The sequence below is a fragment of the Misgurnus anguillicaudatus genome, chromosome 14 (assembly GCF_027580225.2).
Source record: "Misgurnus anguillicaudatus chromosome 14, ASM2758022v2, whole genome shotgun sequence".
Classification (NCBI taxonomy): domain Eukaryota; kingdom Metazoa; phylum Chordata; class Actinopteri; order Cypriniformes; family Cobitidae; genus Misgurnus; species Misgurnus anguillicaudatus.
The window spans coordinates 35,496,019-35,523,092 of record NC_073350.2 but is presented as its reverse complement, the minus strand read 5'-3'; the positions used below and the strand labels follow the sequence as shown (position 1 = coordinate 35,523,092).

General features: G+C 39.2%; 1 protein-coding gene across 2 annotated transcripts; it reads right to left on the bottom strand.

The window, feature by feature from the left end:
• Nucleotides 1-1,105: 1,105 nt before the first annotated feature.
• Nucleotides 1,106-27,019, bottom strand: sos1 (son of sevenless homolog 1 (Drosophila)). 2 transcript variants are annotated; one of them, XM_055184080.2, is made up of 24 exons: nucleotides 26,880-27,019; nucleotides 22,037-22,162; nucleotides 20,659-20,790; nucleotides 19,088-19,252; nucleotides 18,476-18,685; nucleotides 18,249-18,392; nucleotides 17,533-17,643; nucleotides 17,302-17,400; nucleotides 15,751-15,878; nucleotides 13,771-14,062; nucleotides 13,227-13,593; nucleotides 10,580-10,661; nucleotides 10,124-10,246; nucleotides 9,200-9,303; nucleotides 8,863-9,085; nucleotides 7,451-7,570; nucleotides 7,212-7,374; nucleotides 6,102-6,219; nucleotides 5,817-5,989; nucleotides 5,607-5,723; nucleotides 5,021-5,294; nucleotides 3,292-3,336; nucleotides 2,555-2,673; nucleotides 1,106-2,269 (listed from the first exon to the last, which is right to left on the bottom strand). In XM_055184080.2, exons 1-24 carry the CDS (start codon nucleotides 26,964-26,966, stop codon nucleotides 1,820-1,822), a joined length of 3,972 nt encoding a protein of 1,323 aa, XP_055040055.2. In that variant the 5' UTR covers nucleotides 26,967-27,019; the 3' UTR covers nucleotides 1,106-1,819. The 2 variants fall into 2 exon arrangements, with proteins under 2 accessions (XP_055040055.2, XP_055040057.2); XM_055184082.2 differs by lacking the exon at nucleotides 3,292-3,336.
• Between the last annotated feature and the right edge of the window lie 55 nt (nucleotides 27,020-27,074).

Genomic DNA, 27,074 nt, shown 5'->3' with positions numbered 1-27,074 from the left:
TTCATATGTAAAGCGCTTTGAGTACTGAGAAAAGCGCTGTATAAATGTAAGGTATTTACCCATTTTCAGATATCCACGAGTGATGCGCAGCCAAGATAGCGATGGAAAGCACCGACTACTGGCTTCAAAAAATGATCTTCACAAACCTATGTGTGCAGTCACAGATATTATGTCCATCTTTATTTAGTCTATGACACAAACACAGGCATTTTTAAAACCATAGCCTTTTCTGTGCAGTTTAACCCATTCATGCAAGTACCAGGTTACTGAAAACTCCTGCTAGGTTAGTGTTGTCCTAAGTTTGTTAGAAACTGTGGTTGCAGTGTCATGTACCCGGTGAAACCGGAGTTTTTGGCCTGTGATGATGATGTTTGTGCTTAGGTGAGACTCTGATGGCTTTTTGGTTAGGGATATATGGCCTTCTGTTGGTTTGCCATTCATACCAGGTTTTATGTGTTCATGTGGACTAGGCCTGAGATAAAGGGAATCTAGACTTTAGTATTCATTTTACACCGAGACACTTTGTAAAAGAGATAAAGTCTGCATTCTTGTGATTTCAATAACAGAGATACCATGCTGACCTGTGAAAGCCAAGTGATCAATAACTGGTTTTGTATGAGACCATAAGGGGGTCGGCACACCAGGATCGGTGACCCCTGGTCTAAGGCAAAGTGATTAATGGATTATAACACACAGTGAGAAGTTTAACTCTCTGAGAAAGGCTGGAAATTAATCCTGAAAAAGAGTTTCATCTTCTTTACATTTCACTGCTGCTGCAGAAACTTACCTTTATTTCTTCTTTACACCATTCCAGCATCTATGGCAAGATATTCACGGCGAGAACCAGTTAATCCAATCACAGGTTGGGTGTATCTCCAATTTATCTAACTTGCATGTTTTTGGCCTGTGGGAGGAATACCTTTATTTCACACCTATTGTTTTTTTCTTTTAAGACAAACGGCTCTGGATTAAAGCACCTGCTTAAATGCAAAAAAATGATGAATGTTTAGGAAAAACACTGACTAACATTATTCATCAGAGAGAAATAAAACTAATGTTAATATACGAGTCCTCTGAATTCACACTGAAGAAACTCATCAAGACATTTTCATCATCGCTTGTGTTTGACATACAGTGGTAGAAACACTTTTATTCCCTTGTTTTAAGAAGGCAATTGTTGTTGTTTTTTTACATACTTAATGGCAAAACAGAAATGATTGAGAAAATCAAAGTTTTAACACATAAAGGACAATCACTTGTGTTTCTTGAATATTTCTCAAGTACCTCTTTGGTGTGCGAGGGTACCTTAAAGTCACGGCACTCTTCAGCGTACTGGCTCACGAACACTTAAAGTCCTCGAGTCAAGACATCGGCGCTATCCGCAGTCCCTTTTTCAAGCGTATTGAGGTGACACGTCGCATCAGTCTCTGTCTCCAGCCATTATTAGCGCCTCCTCTCCATTAGGACAAGAATTATTTAACAGGCAGTGAAGTCTCTGGCGCCGATTCGGATGCACGGCCGCAGGTATTTCTTGTTCGTTTCTCAGTCCGTCCGGCTACGTGCAGGAAAAAAGCGGCCCAACGCACAGACGGAAATAAAACGAACAAAACCGATGAAATGAAACCGACGTGGAACGATGACAAAACATAAACGACAGCAACATGAAAGACAATAAACGAGACAAGTGTGAATGGCTGGGCAGGCATCTTTAACTTGATTTGCACTTGATGAAAACACAATCGTCGTCTTAGAATGACGCATTAAGTGTTTTTCGTTCGTCCTCTTAGTTTTGCTTCAGGAACGATTCGAGTCCTCTCGTTTATGAGGGGTTGGCGTTCTCCAGGAGCGCCGGCCCGTCACGGTGCACACACGGGTGAGCCGACTCCCTTTTGTAGGTTTTGGGTGGGAGTTTGGGGATAGGCGACTGGGACGTGCTCTGCCGTGGCGGCACGGGCGGCCCGCAGTCGGACGGCGGCGGGGACGGCAGGTGTTTCCGTGGCCCCAGCGGCGACGGCGTCTGCGGCGGGTGCGGGCTGAACGGAGACGGGGGGAAAAAGGTCTGGCTCAGTTCGGATCGACGGCCCTGCGGTGGCGGCTGAAGGTGGAGCGGGGAGCTGGAGAAGACGTCCGGCGTTCTCACGGGCTCACGGGGAGGCAGTGTCGGTGGGCTGTCGGGGGGCTCGGTGAGAGAGTAGCGCGGCGAGTAAACCTTCGATGTGGGCTGCCGCGGTGGAATCGCAGGAGGGCTGTCTAAATGTTTCGACATCATCTGAAATACAGACACACAAACATTACACATTACAACAAAATTTCATCACATACTTTAAATCTATTTATTAACACAAACTTTTACAGGGTTAAAGTTTATGCAAAACTTTTATGCACGCCAGGACGATCAAACCAATAAGACTTTAACTTTGAGTAAATCTGACAGAAACCAGTTTCAGCTTGTGTTCTGTGTAGATGAATTATCATTTAAATTTGCCAGTCCTTAATAACTAATAATGGCAAATCATTACTAGTAATAAAGTTCAGAGGTCGCAGTGATGGGCACCTTTGAGGGCGATGACTCCGCTGGGGCAGATTCTGGGCGACGGCGTGGCGGGACGGGTGGAGGTATTGGGGTGTCATCGCTCCTGAGGAAACCCACCATAGATGACACAGAAGACGACCCTTAAAGAGACAGATAATATGAGTTACACATACAGACACTCAGTGATGACCTCACATGACAATAAACACATCACACACACACACACAGTGTAATGATGGACATCAAGAGATCAGGAAATGCTACTCATATTTTGGATTTTTTTGCACAGAAACTTAACAGCGTACAGGTTTGTAATGAGGGTGAAAATGAGAGAAAGTGAAATTTTCTGATGACAGACATGACAACACTTTTGATTATGAATGACCACAGACAGACAGATGAGACTTCATATTGTCCCATTTAACTTTTACTCATGTTAGGAAGTTGTTTTTTTACTTCTTTATTTGCCTATTTATATTCATACAGTATCCTGACAAAGTCTTAGGTCACCACCAGCAGTTTTGTTGTTGTAAAATTCGTTTTAATAATCATCTATAATTATTGTTTTATTTATTGTTGAAATAAAACATGCACAATATAGCTTTACAAAAACAACTCCTCTAATGGAGACCTAAGACTTTTGCACAATACTGTATGAGGTCATGCTCTCGCAACTGAGAGACAGACAGTGAGAAAGAGAGAGAGAGAGAGACACTGACAGACAGTAAGAGAGAGACAGACAGTGAGTTTATACTAACGTGGGCCATGAGGCAATGCGACCGGTGCAAAAATACTGTCACTGTCTGTGAGAAAGCAGAGAAAATCAAAGAGAAAGTGACAGATGTGTCTCACTCATCTACTATCAGACCATCATAAGACCTGATCTACACATACAGACTGATTCAGGATCAGCAGTGACACATTAGTCTCCTAGTGAATGAACAGTTCATGTTAGTTAGTTAGTTTCAATTATCATTAGTCAACATTCTCAAACCACAAACTGATAATCAGAGAAATAAGGCTGTGCAGTGATGTCAACACTTTCATAAAAATAAAATCCTAATACTTTCATGTCATCTAAGATGTTTATGTCTTTCTTTGTTCAGTTGAGAAAAAATTTAGTTTCATGAGGAAAACAATCAGGATTTCTCTCCATCTACTCTCTATTAGACCTCAACAGTTCACAGCCCCAATGCAGCCCCAAACAGCTCGAAACAATCCCAACCGAGACATAAGGGTCTTATCTTGAGAAACCATCATCATTTTCACCAAGAAAAATAAAAAACATTCACCTCCAAACCACAACTTCCTGTCTTGCACCAGCTGTGTGATGCCCCAGCGCGACCTTACGTAATCATGTTGAAAGGTCACTCGTTACTAGGGCTGGGCAAAAAGACGAGCCTGTCAGTCATTCATTTAGTGCTTAAATGGCGATTTCAGGTGCTTCATCGACGTTGAAGCCACCTTCACATAAAAAGTCAGAGGTATGAAATCATTCTCAAGCAAGACGACGATGATAGTGTTGTGGCTTTTAATTTCTTTTTATTAATTAACCACTTGTAAACTACTGTTTTTTTTATTAATATAGTATTTGTATAAAATCTTTATTCATTGAGTTGAATCCAGAATCGAGTATAAAATCCAACCCGAGAACCGTAATCGAAATTCAATCGAGAATCAAAATCAAATCAATCTGGAACATCTGAATCGATACCCAGCCCTACTCGTTACATATGTCAAACACACTTTTTTAAACAATAAACTGACACAAAGACATTAATTAGTATCATTCCTCATACAATAATGTCTGAATGCTCCTCTATTTCCACAATTGTAAACACTGGAGCATTAGTCATACATAAGGTCTTACTGGCGCCTCATACAGCTAGTGCAAGACGAGAAATTGTGGTTTAAAAGTACATATTAATTTTTTTTTCTTGCTGAAAGTGACAATTGTTTGGTGTTATAAAACCCTTATGAGATCGTTTTGAGCCCTTTGAAGCTGCATTGAAACTGTAAACTGTGGAGGTCCACTAAAGTCCACTAGATGGAGAAAAATCCTTCATTTCTTCTTGACTGAACAAAGAAAGACATAAACATCTTAGATGACATGATGGGGGGAGTAAATTAACACATTTTTTTTTATGAAAATGAAGTAATCCTTTAATAAAATTATTTATATTCTTATGAAGAATTATAATTATATTAAAATGATTAGAAATCAAATAAATGCTTATTATACTACAGTGTCATTGAACGCATGATTCTGATTGGCTGAGAACGAATTACAAATCTACAACAGTGATTCATGCAGTCCTGTGCTTTATGGCATCAAATATTTAGTGGAGGTAACTTCAGTATAATCAAAAGATCTCAACACAGACCTCCTTATAAGTGTGTGTGTGTGTGTGTGTGTGTGTGTGTGTGTGTGTGTGTGTGTGTGTGTGTGTGTGTGTGTGTGTGTGTGTGTGTGTGTCATTCACATACTGGAATGAAAGGGACTGGACGGCCCCTGTGGCGAGTCAAAGACACTGCAGATCTCAGTATTGCTGGAGGCAGCTGATGCAGGTGGAGGTGTCAGTGGGGTACGAGGGGAATTCGGGGCGGACGTCGTGCTGCTCTCCGTCTCGCTGTCCGGTATGCGACTGTAACTGATCTTACGCGGCTCGTTCTGCAGCGGCGTCGGATGCCGCATGGTGCCCGGGCGGACGGTGGACGGTCGAACTCCCGGAGACTTCAGAGGCCAGCTGTACTTCTTTGCCTATGAGACCAGAATCAGTTTATAAGAAATGTTTTCATGTCTTATTGCCGTCACGTGACACAGGCTTGTTGTGTTTACTGTAGAACAATAAGAACAGGGGTCTGTTTATAACAATAAATAGATTTACTGCATCTGACTGGAAATCAGACGACTAGCAAATCTCAGTTCAAGAGTTCCCTTCAGAAAACACTTACAGAAAAGCAAAAAATTCAAACTAGTTTATAAATCTGCACTTTTCTGCTTGTGATGTGTGAGCACGTTTAATGTGAACGTTCAGATGATGAGGTCGTGTTACTCTACGTGTGCACTTACAAATCGAGGCAGCGTGCGAGTGTTTCGAGGTTCAATCTCCAGAGATTTATTAAACAGATAGTCCGCAAACTCTTTCTCCATCATATCGTCCATCGGGTTTAAGTTCTCAAAGAATTTCTGAAAGAGAATAAATTCATTATATATCTCAGTTTTCACTCTGACTCTTAGACGTAAATAAAACACAGACGTGACATCAGATGTAAATCTCACCCGTATGTCGTTCTCCACACGTAAGCAGTACGGCTGATTCTGATACTGCTGGATTTCTCCGGTGATTTCTGCCACTTTCCGACGTTTACTGAAGTTGATCAGCTCTCTGCCGTGTCTCTTCAGGAAGTCTGGATTTCCTTCTTCCGTTTTCAGAATATTTGTTAAATAAATCTCTAAAATGTTTCAAGAGTCGCGTTACACTTTGTTGTTTAATGTGTCTGTGATACAAACATCACATTTTACTGCTACAGTGATAACGCTGAATTAGGTTATGATGAAACGTACCAAAGAAGGGCACACACGGAGGATTGATGGACCTGAGTTTAGCCAGATATTTCTTATAATGATCTTCACTGAGATCATGAGCTTCTTCTAGAATCTTCTTCTGTCTGCTTGGGATTTGCTGAAATAAAACCATCATGTTAATCTCAAGATTCACCTTCATCACAGTACAGAACTGCATTTACATCTTTAGACTTTAACCTGGCAAAAATAAAGGGGAGAGCGCGGCACAATCTAATGCCTGGCTTTGGCTCTATTATACAAAAAATATTTAAGTTAGATGAATCATTTTTTTTACACAATCAACACACACATCTCTGCTACAAATGAACACTTAAAGTTTGTTTGTGTGATCTACTGTTATCGTACAATTACACCGAAAGTGAGAGGAGTGGAAACACCTGCTAGAAAATTTTTCAACACAAATAATTCAATCAAATTCTGTCTATATACTAAAGGTGGATATTGTTTATATATCTGACTATAATAGATAGATATCCACACATTCATTCATCCATCATCCTTCATCTAATCATCCTTTTTGCAGCGATGAATAGAATTAGATTTGTTTGAAAGGAAAAATGAAAATTGTGAGTTATTTCCCCTGATATTCTATTAAAGTTATCATTTTGATGAATAGTATTAACATTGTTTTCATTATCATTGTATACATGAAGTTTAATTCTAACATTGTGTGACAACTAACCCCGCTGTGTAAAAATGTGTTCAATCGCAGCTATCAGTTACTAGGAGTTGTTGACATGTTTCAAAATGCTGTTATGTTTTAGGTAACAAGATAGAGATTAAAATAATATAAGGTTGGATTTGGTGACTTATAGAAATGTACTTTTATGTCTCCAAAATACTCTTTGTTCAATATCTTAACCAAAACACATCAAAACTTTTCACAAATTCTCAGAAGATCTTCTGATAGTAAGAGAAAAAGCACAGATTGCTCGCCCCTGTAGAAATCTGTGTTACAATGAACCCTGCGTTAGTTTGTGCCCTGCTCGCACCTATACTGTAGTTTTCAGTAAAGTTCGTGGCTTGCCTCCCCGTCTCAATGTACCTCAAGGTTAGGGTTTGATCTCTGTGAAGTTTAGGTTCACTTACCTCAAAGGTGTGATCGAGTCGATACACAGGAGAAGAGTTCATGGCGCTGACCACCTCCAGAACGCCATTAAAGTTATTCAGCTCCTGAAACACCTGCAGGATCTCGATGATCCGCGACACGATGGCCACGCGCTCCTCCAGGTTCTCCGTCTCCACGATGCACCTGAGAGACGAGAAGAAACCTTTAGAGACTCGAGAGCGAAACCGCTCTGAACCAAAGTCAGAAAAGCGTGACGTACTTCTCGAACCACAGCGTGAGGTTAGTGGTGTGACGAATCATTCGCAGCAGATTGGGTGAGTTGATCTCTTTGTCTTCTTTAGTCCAAACGCTGCCCACCAGTTCTGACGGCTGAACCGCCCTATAGGAGGAAAATCAAAGCTGATGATTACTCTCATACTGATGTGACTTCATTCAGTGCACGTGATGGAAGAAATGTTTACATGAACAAACTCAACTTCCTACAGGAATCGGTCACAAATTACTGAAAAAAACTGACCTCATGCAAATATTCTTGAAAATAACAAACCCTCTGCACCGCTGACCCATAGACCTCTACTGTGTGTGTTTGTGTGTGCGTCTGTGTGTGCGTCTGTGTGTATGTGTGTACACAATGGCCTCATGGGTAATGTAGGTGAGGTGGTGATCTTGGGTAAAACACTCACTGCCTGTTCCCACAGAGATGAAGGAAGTGTGTGTGTGTGTGTGTGTGTGTGTGTGCGTGTCACAGCTGTTACGCTCCATTGTGTTAAAATGGTTCATTTTCTTCAGAGACAGACGACAACCGAGCAGAAAATAAAAATACAAACAGGAAATCCAGCAGTTTCCCTCATAATGAAAGAAAGACAATAAAACACTAACTGTGTATCAACAATAATGAAGCTCAACATTATATTTCAGCCAAAAATCACAATTCTGTCATCATCTATCTATAGTGTCGTCTTTCACTGACAGTTGATCTGTTTGCATCGCTCTCTCTTAAGCCCTTTTCACACACAGATTACAGAAAATACACTGAAAATGTGTCCGTTTTTTTGGTTTGATTTTTGGTTGATTCACACTGCCAATGATTTTCTGGAATCTGTGCGTGCATTCACACACATCCCATAAAGACACGTTTTCTGTAGCATCTAAAGTTTGATAATTATCTGTGATTTCTCTCAGGGAATCACGCGCGTGCATTTTCGTTTTTGATAAGATGATAATAAGCGTGTGATGTCTGTTCTGTAATACTGGTGAATGATCTCAGTTTCAGTGTTCACAGATCTTTACTTCAGTCCAGTTTGCAGATTTCTCGTCATGATCTGTGTTTAAATCTGTTCTCTGCGTCAAAGATCTGAATCATCATTTCTTGTTGCAAAGACCTGCGCATCTTACTACAGCACGCACCTCACGGCGTTGTTTCGGTCTCTTGTTCACACAGAATGTTTTCTGTGAATGTTACGGCAATGTTAATACTGTAGGTCCTCTTTACAGGAGCGATCCAAGAACATTTACAGGACGTGTTTGTGTTCACACAGAAGACTCTCTGACAATTTAATAGGAATCTTTTGGGACCAAAGTGCTGTGATAATGAGGTTTTATAAAGAGAAATCTCTCAGGTTTAGAGAGAGACGAGTGATGACAGAATTGTTTTGTAAGACATGAGGTCACCTGTAGAAATCAGACTCCAGGAGCGTCAGCTGTCGGGCGATCTCGATGGGGTGAAGGGTCATGAGATCAAACTGATCGGTCTGACCGGCTTTACAGAGATGCCATTCGATGGGTGGAGGCGAGCTCTCAAACGTGATGTTGTGACTGGGACCGTTGGCTTGAGCCTGTTTCTTTCTCTGGATGATCTTTGTGATTGACTCCACCCACTTCTTCATGGCCTTACCTGCAGACGGATCACATGACGTTAGAAACGAGCAGAAGAAAGTGAAATCTCATTGCTGTAAATCTTTCACATTTTCACAACATTAAGAGCTTCAGATGAAGTTTGTTTCTGTACCTCTGACCATTCCAATGAACTCCTCCAGTTGTCGTAGTAACTGAGCGTCTCTCTCAAAGTCATAGAAATGATGCTCGACCCAATGCCTGCACACATTCAACACCCTACAGACAGACAAAGAGACAGACAGACAGAATGAGATTATTCACAGTATTGTTTGAGATCGGTGTGTCTAGTTTCTATACGCTGTATTCAGTCCACCAGCATGTTAATACCAAACTGAGGCTGTGAGTGATGGACGTCCAGAGCTTTTATCTTATTGTTTAGTATCATGATGTTTGTCATTCAGCCATAAAAAATACATTCGTTGAATCGTTTACAAATTTACAAAGAACCTCAGAAATCATGGATTGCTAGAATGAGAAGGGATGTTTGACCTCATTTCAGATGATAGCACATTGTATGCATAATATCTGTTTTGTTATTTGCCTGTTTGTTGGCTAATTGCTAATTTTCTCATGTTGTTGTTAGCATATTTACTTTTCTTTAAAACACTAATATACTCCTATAACTTTTCTCCTGTAAGTTTTTTTAAGCACATTGACGGGGATCAACACAAGCTGGATTAATTTCTAACTAAATAACATTTGTACATTATGGAGTTCCCTCACAGCCTCGACTGAATACAGCGAATCCTTCAGTTATAGTTGATGTTCTGGTGAAATCTGTACGGTGTTACTGCTCATGTGTTTCCCAGACAGGGTTTAGGTTAATCCAGTACTAGGCATTATTAAGATTAGGTCATTTAAGAAGTTTTTACAAGCATACCTGACAAAAAAACCATACAGGTGTGCATCTTAAGACAAAACAATATCACTCATTTATGTTAAAATCAGTCAGAACAAAGTGTTTTTAAATTAAATCAGCTCAAACATGTATTTTAATCTGTTAAAGAGTTTGTGTCTCAGGTGAAGTTGTTTGTACCTGAGCTGTACGGGCTGCACAAACTCCTTACGGAAACGTTTCAGTTCAGCGCTGAGCGGCTGTTCACCGTTCTCAACGGCCATCTGATCCGCTTCTGTGGGTTTGGGTTCTGGAATATCAAACCTGCAGTGCATACACAAAACAAACACACACACAACACATACAAAACACACACACAGTTAAATCTTCCCTTATGATGAGTTGAAATAAATGAATTATAATAACCTGAATTTGTCACGTGTGTATGTGTGTCAAAGACATTAAAGAAATAAACGGAATATGGAATAAAATGTAGATATATAATGTTGTAATATTTTTATATAATTCATGAATATAATGTCGATATATAATGTAAATATAAAAACTTAACTGAAACTACTTATATATATATATTATATATTATATTATATAATGTGAAATAAAAAAAGTAGTATGAAGTGTTTAAGTGAGTTTCACCTCTCTATCAGCAGATCCAGAAGCTCCTGAGGTCTGCAGAACGATCGGTACGTCGTGAGAAATGTTCGGACAAAGTTTGGATCTGTAAAAGATTCAACAAAGATTTTCTTTTGTTTAATATGAACATACAGAGCATCAAGAAACTAAATATAAGACTGATCTCTGCACTTCTGTGTTTGTCTTAAAGATGAGAAAACCTTTGGCAGATGTGTGCATTTATGACAGGCAGCTTTATTATTATTGTTTGAATCTACAGCATCACTACAGAACCGCTGAGAAAGATTCACTCACAGACTCAGAAATCATTCAGATGAGTTTTCACTGTGATGGATCTGTGCTGTTCTCAAACAATAGACACTCATTTATAAACAATCAGCTGGAACTATTCTCACCAGGAAACAGACACACTGCTGACGCACAACACACACGTACACAACATGCACACATCCACAACACACACATAACAGTGTGTGTGTGTGTGTGTGTGTGTGTGTGTGTTAGAGGTCTTCGCTCACTGATTATCTGTTATTCTCTCTCCACCCAAAATGATCTGCATTTATTACACACACACACACACACACACACAGACACGCACACACACACACACACAGTTGTCTGTTTCCTCTTGTCTTATTAGACAGCAGTAGGTGTGAGTGGTTTGAGATTTCAGTGGAAAACTGGGTGCTATATTTACCTCAGAGACGCTCTGGTACAGGAAATGTACTCGGGGGACGCCCGACACAAGAATTCAGATTCACTCGCTCATACAGACACAAACACATCCAATCTTATTACTATTAAAGATTTCATTAATCAAAACAACATTATTTTGTATTGCTGTGTTCTCGTGGTTTTTGGGTTTAAAAAACACATTATTTACCACATACCATACATTATTGTTGCTCTATAAATCCCTGTCATTCTGAAACTTTCAGATTTTTTACAAAACTCATCAATTTGAAAAGCACCGTGTCCTCCGATTGGCCAGCTAACCAGTACGTTGTGATTGGCCTGAATAAATACCTCTGACATCAGCCGGAAATGTGAGGGAAATATATTTGAAATACAATAATGACAGAAGTAAATACCTAACCCTAACTACCTCATCAATACAAACCCAAGCTAATCGATCAACTTTACCAGCATGGCTTGATCCGAACATAACAGATTGGTAAGATAAAGATACTAAAACATTAAAACCATGTCTGCATTTCTGATCGTAGAAACAACAAACAACACGCGCGACTCTTCACTGCTCAACACTTGTGTTTGAATCATGGTTTAGTCAGTAGTAAAATCTTACAGGCTGTGAGTCAGAAGTGGGCGGAGTTAAGATAATGAGCGTCGTGTCAACATCAACAGACTGAGGAAGTAAACTGTTGTCTACAATCTGTGTGTTGTTTATACATGATCTAATACAGTTGTTCCCAAACTTTTTCAGCGTGCGGCCCCCCTTGTGTACGGTGCATTCCTTCACAGCCCCCCAAAGAAAATTTGTGACAAAAAACTGTTCTAAAACTCAACATTTTAACTCTTTCCCCACCAGCGTTTTTTTTTTAAAAAGTTGCCAGCCAGCGCCAGAATTTTTCATGATTTTCACAAAAGTTTAATGCCTTCCAGAAAATGTTCTTCTTTAAATATATAAACAAACAATATATCAGATGAAAGAACAGACCCTCTGCTTTCAAACAAAAAAACCCGTTTCATCCTACCTTCATTATTTCTCTTGTAATCACCTCTCAAACATGGGAGGGTTTCTTCAAAAACACCCAATTTTGAGCAAAAAGCTGAGATAATTCCATTTTTGTGAAGGACTTTTGATAGAGATCAGATGCAGAGCGATCTTTAAAACATACACAGAGTTCTTTCTCTTTCACGTGAGGCGCTACTTCCGGGTTGTATAAGTTGCGGAATTATACAAAATTATACAAAAAGGTAGTGCTTTTGGTTAGTAGCCTTATATTTTAGGTTTAATTACACAGAATTCATGATAAATTAATGTATTTCATAAAATGTCATAAAACTGGGGCCCCCCTGGCACCATCTCACGGCCCCCAGTTTGAAAACCACTGATCTAATACACACTAAAGGCAATCATGAATCTGATAATAGGTGCTCTTTAAAATACTTAAATGTGTGTCATTATTTAAAGTCTCTATTATTATTCAACCCAAATATTTCATTTCTGAGCGTGTTTAGAGTAAAATCTCTGATCTGGATGTGTTCCTGACACAAGCTGACACTAAACCAACACTAGTTTACTTCAGAGGATTTAACCCCACAGTACAATAATAGATTCATTAATGTTCATTAAAGCTTCATGTTGAGAGATTTATTAGAAAACTCTGTTTAGTGCCTGAGCTTCTGTTTAAAGAGTTTACACACAACACAACAGACACACACAGACACACGCACACATGCAGATAAGAACAGATGGATGAAATGATCAGAATGAGACCTCTGGTGTTTGTGTTGTTCATTCAGTCGTTCTTGTTGTTGTTGAGATTCAAACTTGTGTAATAATTCAGTAATGCGCATTAGTGAAGCAACAAACACTGCTCTGAGATCTGACCACAGCAAATCCTCAGCCAGCGGCTACAGATCACACAACAACAAAAACGCACAAACGTCACCTCCTGATACTCACCGGCGTACATGTGAAAGGTCAAACGCTCGATGAGCTTCAACACCGTCCCGGCTTTCATGATGGGAATGCCGGATTTGGACTGAACGTTCTCCTCGAACACGATGTTCTCCTCCGAGTCGGGCTCTGCGAATCGATAAACCTCGGCTCCGGGAAGCCTCATCTGCTCCTCTTTCTCCTCCTGAAGCATGGCCGTGTCCAGCATGCGCTCCAGCGTGGAGCGGTACTGCAGCGAGATCAGCGCCGCCATCCAGCCGTTCTTCTCCTCGGCGGACTTGGCGGCAAACACCACGCTGTTCCCATCCTTCAGGATGATCTCGAAGGCGTGCCGATACTCGCCCTCTTTATCGTCCTTATCGTTTATCTGCACCTGTCGAACATCAAACCAGCTCGTGACCGTTTGGACTTCAACTGCCATTCAGTACGTCCATTATTGACCTTCATCATCTTTCCACTTTAACCCGTTAAACCATCCAACCATAACCACCCGTGACGTTCATGTCATGTATCTAGCCTGAATAAATCATCAGAGGTCTCCTCCACCCACCTTCCTCATGAAGAACTTCTCCTTCAGACGGTACTCGGCCACGCTGGCTCCCGGCAAACGCGGCTGACCGTGATTGGATTTACAGCAGATCATGAGACCGTCGAACAGGAAGATGTGACGCTCGTGTTTGGCGCCCACCCTGGTCAGCGTGCCCTCCATGATGAACTCATTGCAGCATTGGCCGATGTCTTTCCCCTCCCAGCCGTCGATGTTCCTCTGAATCTCATTCATCCTCTTGATGGCCAGATGTTTGCCCTTCATCTGCTGACTGTAGAAACGACAAACCGACTCGCTGGAGGAGAAAGAGAGAGAGAGTATTAGATTAAAACATTAGCATCACAGCACTGGAGAGGAAACTAATCTCTGGACATTGTTTGAAAATGGACGTCTACTTGCATTGTCTACACTTAAAGTGAATCATGAAGGTTTAACACTGAAACACTTCTCATTGCCTAATCTCACTTTAAAGAAGATCCTTCCAGGACCTGAAGGAGACATGCTGATTCTTAATCATTTGCTAACATGGGGTGAAGCAATGATGTTACATCATAAGATTATCTCTCGTATAATCTGCATTTAAAAACAACGTGGTGTGTTACAAATCATGCAATGACATTAATAAACATTAATGAGTGAAATACAGAAGTCTGGAGCCATCCGTGTGTTTTTAAGGATTCCCAATCTAAGACAAATGTCAAATTCTCTGACTTTCATGGACTAAACAGCTGAATTTTCATGACCCATCTGAGTCTGATAATGTAGTGTACACTGTGATTTTATAAAAATATAAAGCTCAAATGCGTGAAATAAATAAACAATACCAATAAATGGAAATCATTGGAGGCTTCAACCTGGACATTCCTTATGTCACAACATTTTGATAAATGCAACAAAAAAAAGTTTGCAGTACCCTAACTGACAACTAAATCCCTGATATTTCATTACAAAAAATATTCAATTCTTTGACTTTCAATGACTGGAATAAACCTTTAAATATTCTGTGATATTTCAGCATTTCCATGACCTGTGTGAACCCTGAAGGACACGCGTGAGGTCTGAGCAGATTAAAGAAGAGCGCCACCTTCAGGTCAGATCAGCTCCTCCACACCCTCTTTATATATAGACATCATCAACACAATGTGTCTAGCGCTGTTTAACAATACACCAAAATAATAAACAATCACCTTCTTCAATAAACTAAACTTTACAACTTCATTTCTGAAAATCAGCTGAACAAACACAAGAACTGCTGAGTGATTTTACAAACATAGAAATATCTGCCGATGATGATGGTCGGTTAACTCGGGACAAGTTAAGTCTTTGTTCTAGTTTAAACACACACGAGCCAAAGTCAGACAGGAAGTGAATTCATACATCAAATACATCGTCTAAAGACTCAGTTAATAGTCAGTTAATATAAGGTGAAAATAAAACACATACCGTAAGATCAGCCATCCTTTCCCCATATAAGAGCGCATGAAATCACAGCAAACACCAACAACACAAAACTAAAGAAATGAAGGTCACTGAGACCTTAAACTGTCATTATTCATAGAGTCCATCAGGAGAACATCAAGAACATAAGAGACGATGATGAGAGAACTATATCATTGATGAAGAGAGATTCTGAAGCCAGTATGCTGCTCTCTCTCTCTCTCTCTCTCTCTCTCTGTTGTTTTGAGAACAATAATAGTCGGGCGGCCCAAACCCTGACGTAACGGCCCCCCCTCCCAGTGTCCCGGCTCAGGGGCTATTTTAGGGTCAAAGGGAAACACATGAGGGGCTGATGGGTGGAGGAGCTCAGGACTGAGTGTGAGTGCATGTAAGTGTTTATAATGTTTGTGTGTGTGTGTGTGTGTGTGTGTGTGTGTGTGTGTGTGTGTGTGTGCGTGAGTGTGTGAGTGTGTCTGTGCGTGTGTGTGTGTGTGTGTGTGTGTGTGTGTGTGTGTGTGTGTGTGTGTGTGTTTATATGTTTAATACCTGAGTCGTCTCTTGGCCAGACTCTTTGAACAGATTCTCTCCATGCTGCTCTGTAGGTTTAGTAAAGCTGTGATGGCCTGTTTCAAACACTCTTTATCCTCCTCATCCTCACTCTTCTCCTCCAGCTGCTGTTGAGCACAGACAAGATCACAGTCAGCAAATTCATTTCAACTGAATATTAATTACTAATCAAGAGAGAAGACATTTAACAGTCAGTAAATGAGAAGAGCAGAGGAGCGTACATCATTTATTATATGTTCATTGATGAAGTATTGTATTATGTCTTACTATCATGAGCGTCTCAGGTGATGAATACTGACAGATGTTTAACATTATATTGGGTGATTCTCACGAAAACTTGGTTTTAGAAATGTCAAGCATGAAAATGTAAAAATTGCTTAAATTTACTTTTTTTCCCACCAGACATTGAAAAACAAAGTCTGGAGTAACTTTTACTTATCATTTAACACTTTTTGTAACATGATTAAAAAAATTAGTCCTAAAAAATCTCATTACCGCAACAGTCAGAAAACATCAACACTGACATATTTTCAAAATGACATGACAAACCTGAAAGAACATAATTTGGAGATTCTGCACATGCATTTAAAATCAAAGTATTATGCTTCTATTAATTAAATTAACATTTAATAAGCATCTGTTGCGGTAATGATAATCAAAATGTCGTGTAAGCATTCTGACAAGACAATATTTCAAATTAACTGTAAAAAATGATCTTACCTGGTAGCAGTCTTGAAGTAACTGGTCCATGTGCTTGGTCACTCAAAATCAAACTTTATTAAAATTCTGTATGTGTGCTTAAACTGTTCTCAAAAAGTGTTGCGGAGGATGAGAACATCAGGCATGACCACATAATTTTCCTAATTTTTCTTCATTATTATTATACATGAATATTCAGTAAATATTTTTTCTGTCATCTAAAGTAGTCTAGCAAAACATCCATTTATTTTTTTTTTCTTAATATTTTTGTGTTAATTTGATTAAATTACAACATAACGCATGTTCAAACACAGCTGGACACATTGCGGTAATGAGAATTTCAGCAGAAAATGAGATAAAATTTATGTTGAAATCACACATTGTGCAAGGTAGAACACAGTATTGTGTTAATTCTGATGCTTTTTAATGTTACTATATTACACATTTTAAAGCTAAAATCATTAGTGTTTCAATGGTTTCGTGAGAATCACCCTATTACTGCCATACTCAACAGTCAAAGATTTTATTATTTCTGCTCAATAAATCCCCCTAAAAGAATCTAGCAAAGCAGCTTAGGGCTGTTGGGATGTTGAGCGGCTCTAGAATCAGCAGTAATGCTCTGTAAGGTCACATGACTTATAGTAACCACAAAAACACAGTGACTAGAGTTCAAATGCGGCGACTAGAGTTAAAACTGAATTTTGTAGTAAATGTTACTTTAGTAAAACCCTGGATATGCCAATAATAATGGTGTGGCAAAAACCATGGATCATTTTTCTAAGGGTTGGTTGTCTGTCTGTCATTGGTGAGGCTCGGACACACAACGCTTACCTTTAATATCTCAAAGTAATGAAGACAGTGGTAGACGGGGGTCAAGAGTAACCGTGGTAAAACATACTGCACTGCTTCTTTGAAGCCCTCACAGATGGACTGGAATGAAAAAGAAGTTTACTAACACACACACACACACAGACTGACCCCAGAACAGCCTGACCATCATCTAACGGTTTGTCACCGGACTGAATAAACAAACACAGTTCATCTTCTGGGTGTGTGTCTGACCTGCAGGTATATGGCCGCTCCAGGTTTAGAGAGTTGACTCAGGAAGTGATCGTGAAAGCCGCTGCGCAGGATGTCCTGAGCGTACGTCTCATACGGGTCAAAGGCCAGCTCCTGAAAATGGCCAACACCCGAGAGTTAATAAATGACACCCGGCACGCCCGCCGTGACCTGTATTGTTACAGAGCGAGCGAAAACAAGCATTGGCGTGTTCAAAAGGACACGGGGTCAGGCGGTGTAAAGTGTTCAGGTACAGCGGACGGCCAAGTGGTCTGAGAGAGTCACAAACTCAAACAATGACTTCATGACCAACACTTAACAATAGTGCCCTAAAGATAAAGTTTTGTGATCAGAGTAAAATCAACAATCACGGCTTGACCAAAATTAATCACAATGACTACAACATGTCAGATGTAGGAGGATTAATAATGTAAGGAATAACTGACGACGGCCCGTTTAATTATTAGAAAGTAATGCACAGCTAAGGTGGAAAGTGCAGTCAATTATTCCTCTTATATCACAGACATTGATTTGGGGGTTATTTTAAAAACATTTGACAGGTCAGGTGTGTGTTCATCCAAAAATAATCAACACCTGTGGAACATATCAACCAGAATCAGAATAAAGCATTCAACAGACCAGTGGCATAACTGTAATAATAATAATATTGTTTTATCTGTAATGGGTTCTCCTGATGCGTTTAATGTTGAATGTCTCACCTCAGCGAGATCTTCAAAGCAGTTGCCCACCAGCGGATGAGGGCTTCCTTCATCCGTCATCTCCACCGTATCCTCAATCAATCCCAGCAACTTCACAGACACCTCGTGAATATCTACGATTCGACTAAAGATGTTCTCCACGTCCTACAGGCAGAGAGAGAAGAGTTTAGTTCACCTGCAGAAGGACGAGGAGGAGCGTGGTTGTGATGAAGACCTGGAAGACTCACGTGAGGTGAAAACAGCATGGTGTTGGAGGCGAAGGGCTCGCGAAACACTTTAATGATGAGGTTGAGGTCTCTCAGATACTGTCGTACCTCGGCCATAAATGCTTTCACCAGATCATAGTACGCCTGCTCCTCAGACGCTGACGGTTCTTCGTCCATCAAAGGAAAAACACTAAAGTCCTCCTCGACTTGATGGAACATGTCCATCAACACCTGTAACCATAGCAACAGGGGCGGAGCTTGAGACAGATCATGACTGACAGGAGGAATTAACCCTGGGTTAATGGGACTTTGGTTATCTTGACATGTTTCACTCTAATCTTTATGACAAAACAACAATAAGTAAACTCTGATAGGGTTCCTCTGACTTTATTTCTTTCATTAACATTTATATATTTGGCAGACGCTTTTATCCAAAGTGACTTTACTAAATATACATTTTATCAGTATGTGTTTCAGTATTAGTATCATTTATACTGAATATTCAGTGGTAAATAATGTAATATTAGATTAAATGATTTAACCATCACATGGATCTGATTACATCAGCAAAATAGCAAAAAATGTATCACCAAAGTAAAAGACAAATTGAGCGATTTTCGTCATGTGTGATACCTTATCAGCACACATGGCCACAGTGATGTCCTGCTGCGAGATCTCATAATGCCGAATGTTTCGTACATAATTCCCAGCCAGCTTCAGTATATCTGCAGAGATGTATTCCAGCACGGCCACTATATACACGGACACCTGATGGTCAATTTTGTACCCCAGCACCTCCTGAAAGAGAGAAGAAGAGACTCACAGGTGATGCTGATGTAAGTGACAGGAGGACTGTATTAAACTTTAGTGACCTCTATAGGACATGACAGACACTGCAGAGAAACTCACACCACTGATCTACTGTATATAAATGACTGGATTGTGCATGACGTCACCATTGTAAAGACACCGCACGGCCATATTGGTATACCCAAACATATTATTAAATTAATAAGACGTTATCAGATTTCAATGATAAAACACTACTTTACCAGTTTCTGCTTTTATATCTGAAGTCTCCCTGTACATTATTACAACGCAAACGTCCTATACATAGTTATTTATTTAAAGTTGTACATTTCACTTTTTAAACATTGAGTATTTATACACTCATCTTTATTACAGTATCAGATCAGAGGACAGACTGCAGCACATTTATTATTAATGACAAACGTGTTCATTCTGAAATCTAAATAAATAATCACGCTTTAAGTACCGTATGTGAATGCAATCATCTGCTGGTTTTGTAGTTATGTTATGTTATACAGTATTCTTTTTGTTCATACAGTAAAATGCGTTAACGATGTTAATGAAATATATTTTAAAACAGTTAAGATAATGTTTTAAATGGTTGTTAAACTAACATTTGATTCAGCAATATAAAAACAACACAATTTAAATTCCACTGTGCTTATAAAAGCCATAGATTATACGTTTTTATTCCGAGAAATAACGCTGACTGTGTTTGCTCTTAATGTCATAAAACTTTATTTACACATCTGTGTCATACAACAGAATGCAGCAGACACATTCATCTTAACATTTATATAAATCCCTTTTCCTGTCCGATTTAAACATAAACACTGCAAATAACATCAGAATTAATTTACATACACATATCCTAAAAGTTACTCTTGTGTGACCGATATGCTGTAAACCGAGTGAATTTAGATCATGATTTTGAGTGTAAGTCAATGACGCCTTCTGCTGGTTGGGAATAGCATGATGGCCGCTCGAACTCTGCGATGTCTTCACTTCTTGCTGTTACAGTAAACATTTTATGTGCACATACACACACACTTAATTAACTGTTTCAGGTGTGTTTGATTAGGGTTGGAGCTAAACTCTGCAGAGAGGACCAGGATTGGTGACCACTGATGAAGGACATTGAGTCACATTAAAGGAATAGTTCACCCAAACTCGCTCGTATGTTTTTCTAAACCCGAACTTTCATAGTAGGAAAAACAAATACTATAGAGGTCAAGGAGCACCATCAACTGTGTGCTTACTATCATTTATGGAAAGAAACCCATTCAGTTTATGGTAAAGAATTGCTGACAGAATTTTCATTTTTGTGTGAACTATCCCTTTAACTAAACAGCATGATAGACGTTCAAATATAAAGAGTCGCGTGAGTGCCGTACCTTCAGAAGCGGATGGATTTTATCCACGGGCAGCGCTAGAGGATTCCTCCTCTTCCTCTTCTCTATAGCAGCCTGAGCGTCCGCGATCGCCCATTTCTCAATGGGGTGAGGAAAACTCTTCTGCACGCGCTCCTGACAAAAACACACAGACACAAAATAAGAGACACAGAAAGAGCCGGAGGAGATGAATCATCACAGGATAAAAGTCACGGCACGGGTCTGAGACATGAAATGATATGAGCTGAGGACACATCAATGAAGACACAAACAAATGCTTGAACATCAGGTGTGTGATGGTGAGGAGATAAACCAGCTGAGAGGTCTGTGGTTAAAAACTTCACCAGTAACTAAAGCACCTTTCCACCTCAAACCAGTCATCTGTAAGCACGCCATCCAAACGCACAAAAACAAAAAAGTTCAAATGAGTTAGTTAGTGATGTCTATGACTGAGATCATAAAGAAGAGAGATTAAACCGTCTTCATTTACACACAGAATAACTCAACATTCAAAACATTCATTTCAATATTATAAATGTTATTAAAACTCTTACACGTTTCTGCTTGATCCACTTTATCCTATACTGTATACATTTCTTTGTTCTGATCAACACAAAGGAAGATATTTTGAGAAATGTTTGTCCTATGCAATCCTATGGAAGTAAACGGGGTCAACGACAAACATTTCTTAAAATATCTTCCTTTGTGTTGATCAGAACAAATACATTTAAACAGGTTTGTAATAACATGAGAGTGAGTAAATGATGACAGAAGTTTCATTTTTAGGTGAACTATCCCTTTAAAAATCTAAATTGGGTTTTGAAGGACCACAATTGTACATTGATTGTAATATAATGTATTATTACTTTTATATTTAATATATATATATATCAATATCTGTCAACAGCAGAAGATTTAAAGAGTCTGTTTACAGCTATCATGTCATCAAAACAATCCCACGATGCTCAGTATGATGATGTAACACACGTCTTGCATCTTGTCAGTGTTGTTGACATCCGCTTACTGTGAAGCTTTAACAGTAAGCTAAACTTACTCAATTTAAATAACCTCAGTAGCAAAAACTGTTGGCAAGTTTAATTTATTTCTTTCCAATAAAGTTGACTCAAAACTCTGCGTTATAACTCTTTCCTACACGTAGATGTTTTAGTAATAAGCAGATATAGTTTATATACAGTAAATATTGCTGTTTATTCCTATGCAGTGTTAAATGAGTAAACACAAACTAAAATGATTCAAACGTGTTGTTTTGACGTGCTACATACAGCGCATGATGTTGCATATATGAAACACACGGTGAAAGGTGATAATGTGCTCGAGCAATAAGATGTAATGATGCGGTTGTCATGGCAACGGTGTTCACCTCCACATCCTGTACGGTCCGCGGCTGAGCCTGACACAGTGTGTTAAGCAGCACCAAGATCAAACCCTCGATGTACTGCAGCGCCTCCTGCTGGGACGACAGCTTCGGGTGAACCTGACTCAGCACCTGCACACAAAAACACAAAGTGTTAGGACTTTATATTAATGACTTTTATTCTGTATAACTCAACCCTTCTGCTATTTTTACTATTTCTCTCTGAGTAAGCAGACTGCCTGTCTCACGTCACATCTTTCTCTCTATCATTGAGATTGAATTTGAGATTGTATTTGATAAGCTGGATCAGACCCCTATTTAGGGTTAGTGAAGGGTTACAGGTGATGTACTCAACCCTCAGCTCTGAATAATGAAGATAACTGTAATGTATTATTGTCTGCTGATCAGACGCTCATCATCTGAGTGTTCTTATTATTAATATTAATGATTGTGTCTGTTTGGGGAAAGTCTGACTTGACACAGATGTACAGTAGAAAGAAACAGCGCTGTAACATCATCTTAAACAATACACACTGCTGTGCTGTACAGTTGATCCACACACATTCATGTTTGTTTATTGGGTACCTGACAGTGGATGAACTTCAGAAGGGTGTGGAGAAAAACGCTCACTTATGAGAGGAATTTAACCCTGAGAAAGCTCAGCTAGTGCAGGCCTGCATAAACTAACACTTAACTTAACTTAACTTCAACTAGAAGAGTTCATGATGACAACATCTGTGCTGCTTTTACTTTCTGTTTTGCCTCATCTCATGTGTCTGCTATTCCACGATTGGATCACATGACTGTCATTTCATTCCCAACATTCCTGTGGCAGCTCTGTGACACGCTCATACTCACCGGGAATCTACAGTACTGTGTGTGTGTTCATTATTATTACAGTTAATTACAGGAATCTTTAAATGAATGTTTATATTTCACACTGAAACAATGTAAAGTAACAAAAGATATAACTAAACATCTTAATAATCACTGATGTCTATATAACTGACTGGATTGAATGTTAACGTAATAGCGGGAGGTGACGCCACCGGCGGCCATATTGGTAAGCCCAACCTCATTGACTTACATTTAAAATCATGATCTAAATTTACCCGGATTACAGCTTATCAGTTAGTTTATAGGATATAGTTTAGGATGTGTGTATGTAAATTAATTCTGATGTTATTTGCAATGGTTCTGTTTAAATCGAGGAGGATAAGGGATTTATAGAAGATGTTAAAATGAGTGTCTGCTGCCTTCTGTTGTAATGACACAAGTGTGTAAATGCATAGAAATAAACTTATGACATTAAGGGCCAGTTTCCCAGACAGAGGTTAAATATACAGGACATCTCATCTTTTATGGCTTTTTACAAGCATGCAAGTTTCCATTGAAATTTGGTTGTTGTTTTTATATTCTGAATCAAACTGTCATTTAACCACTGTTTAAAACGTTCAAAATACATGCTCTGAACATCATCTTAAAACATTTTACTGTACGAATAAAAACAATATTCTATAACATAACTGCAAAAACAGCAAATTATTGTACAAGATGAATTCAGCTGCATGCACATATCTGTTCTTAAAGCATACATTTTACTTTAGCATACTACAAGCATACATAAGTACATTTCTCAATAATAATGCTGATATGTAATGAACATGAATGTAACTAAACTTACTCACTGTTTAATGAGGAAAACAAACAACTTTAAAAGACACACTATGCAGCTATTTTACCTTAATATAACAGCTTCAAAGTTATTTGTTATTTAAACAAAGTCATAGTAGGGCGAATTATACTTCTGTTGAAGCTCGGGGAGGACGCCCGCTAAAAAAAACAGCAACGCAAGCTTGAGAGGAGCGCCCCTGACAAATCTCGCGAGAATCACGACTTGCTTTACGGCAACGACGTCACACACGTTAGGCTTGTTCGACTTCGTGTGGCGCTGCAAGAACCGACTGCCGGATCACGTCAAAGTACCGCGAGAATGATCCGAGACGGCACTTTGATGTCATCCGGCTGTCGGTTTTGCAGCACCGCATGAAGTCGATCAAGCCTATAAACAACAACTGCACGCGCGAATTTGAGCCTTGAGACAAGAGTCCCACTCCGTCAGGTTTTTACTCGTTGGCGTGAGCTTAAAGACAGCACTGGATGGGATGCTGATCTGGCGATCTTGTTGATGGACTAGTAAGTAAATCTCTTATTTGTAAACTTGTTTGTGGTCTATGTTGTATGTTGTTGCGCTTGCTTGTAGTATGTCATGCAATTATCATGACAACAGTTGTCAATATCTTACATAATTATCAGGACATAAATAAGCCTAGAGGTTGTAAATACTAGTTTTAACATGCACAATTTGCAAACTATTATGATAAATCGCAATAATCATGTATAATGACATTATAACGACCAATGTTATGAAATAATGCAACGTACACAATTAACTTTTGTCATGGCATTTTGTAATGTTTACAAGAACACACATGAAATAATACAGTAGACATAGACTATAGACTGTTTACTTGTGATTTAGCTGCAATCATGTAAAAACGTTATAAGCCAGCAAACGCGGTAGGCTACTTTATAATTATATGCCTAGTCTACGCTTGGAATAAACTTCTTATTATCCTATTACCATCATCTGTAGTTTAGTAGACTATGCAGTAGCCTAATTTTTGTATGAAATTGTGAAACATTACCTGGCCATTATTTTTGGAGGTGTACAGAGTACAAGTATTCCTAGCAACTCTAGGGGTCGCTGTTTGACAAAAATGCTGAAAATGCATAGAGCGTCTTTAAATAAATAGCTGTACATTCTTAGGACATTTGTGTTGTATGTACAGAAAGTACAAAAAGTCTTCAGATATAAATGCAGAGACTGGTAAAGTAGTGTTTATCATTTAAATTCAGATAAGCTGAAATTAATTTAATGAAATGTTTGGGCATACCAATATGGTGGCGCAGTGGCTTCAATATTTGACATCATGTGCAATCCAGTCATTTATATCCAGATGAGTGGGTTAAACACACTTTTGCAGTACTACGTAATAATAGCCACTATTAGTCATGCGGTACAAGCCATCATCAGCCTCGCTGCTACTAGATATACAATCAGACATTAAAAACCCAAATCAACAACTAATCATGTAAATATAACAGCATTATTTCTAGCATCAACCCACATCATTCACTACAAATGAAAATCACAATAAATCTTATTTAAGCTGGATGACACATTTAATGTTAACATGAATTTAAAACAGGCTTGTAGGGAATACATGAGCACATTTAATAGACTCTTACTATGAGGAGGGTTTTGTTCACTTGTTATGTTTTTCAGATGAAGATTATCTATCACATGTGAATCCACAGCTGTTGTTAACTACTCTGAACTAAAGTCTATAAGCACTGATGTTAGGGATTTATTCTCTACTAGACTCATACTAACTAAGGTGTTGAATGACTTAATATAATACTGTTTATTAATATCAAATGACATACAGTCTACAAACCATCACACTCTACATTGACAAAATTACTGACCGTGACCAATATCAATCATTTAAAATCTGTCTGGCCTTATCAAGAAGTATAAACTTCACTTCAATGAGTTTGTTGAAGAAAACAAATCTACCATAAATACCACTAATCACTAATAACTGTGTTTTCAACATGTTGACCATCCACATGAACATTTCTATGCTTCACTCATTTAAAGGAGACATTTCAGGAGACATGTTTTTTAAGATGTCAATTAAAACTTTGATGTCTCCAGAGTACACATGTGAAGCTTTAGCTCAAAACATCATTTAGATAATTTATAACATGTTAAAATTATCACTTTGTAAGTGTGAGCAAAATGTGCTGTTTATGGGTGTGTGTCCTTTAAAATGCAAATGAGCTGATGAAATGCAAACACACTGATCGCCATAATGGTGGTTTGTTGAAATTGAAACTCAATCGTGCTTTCAATTATTTTCTCGCTCTGTACTAAAGGTCAGTGCTGTGATTGGACAGTGCGGATTAAGGAGCGGTATTATTATAATAAGATCCCCTTCTGACATCACAAGGGGAGCCAAATTTCCATGAGCTATTTTTTCACATGCTTGCAGAGAATGGTTTACCAAAACTAAGTAACTAGGTTGATTTTTATTTTATCACATTTTCTAGGTTAAGCACTGGGGACTCAATGATAGCACTTAAACATGGAAAAAGTCAGATTTTCATAACATGTCCCCTTTAAATGAATAAGATCTAAATATAGCGTCTAGGTGTGGAGCTCAGCAGGTATTGTGAGACCCGACCAGGCTGCTACTTGATAAACAGTGAGAGTCTGATCAGTTATCAGACAATGAATTCTGTACTTCCTGCTGTTGCTATGGATTCAATGTCAGAAGAAACACTGTCATCTTCAGCACACACACACACACACACAAACACACTCACACACAGTCTGTATAAAGCTGAAACTGCATTCAGCATGCTGCCATTTTGGATCCAGAGTACAGTCCAGAGAAGCAGCTTGATTCTGATTTGCATCATGAAAATGAAAAACCATGATGACAAACGTATGAGATCTGAATCTCCATCTGATAATCTGTCCCGATTAATCTGCATTACATGAGCACAAATATGACAACAAGGACCTCACCATTTACCTGCTGAAAACCAGTTTTAAACAGCACCAGTCAACTATCAGAAGAGTTCATGAACCATCAAGCACTTTCCAAAATCTACAGAGATCTGATTTTATTTAGATCATTACATCGATGTTCATGAAATAAGACCCCAGAAGGAGACATGTGAATAGCAGGTGTGACACACATGATGATGTTGTTACCTTGTTGAGCGAGGGCACCAGAAGTCCTCTCCACTTGGGCGCGTTCTCCTCACTGTAGAAGTCGTACTGGAAGGGCGCAGCCTGCATGACTCTGGGTCTCACATTCACCTGAGCTGCTCAAAACATCCAGTCCGAGAGAGACAGAGAACACACCTGCTGCCTACAGTGACCATCGCATCCTCACCCAAACCTCCG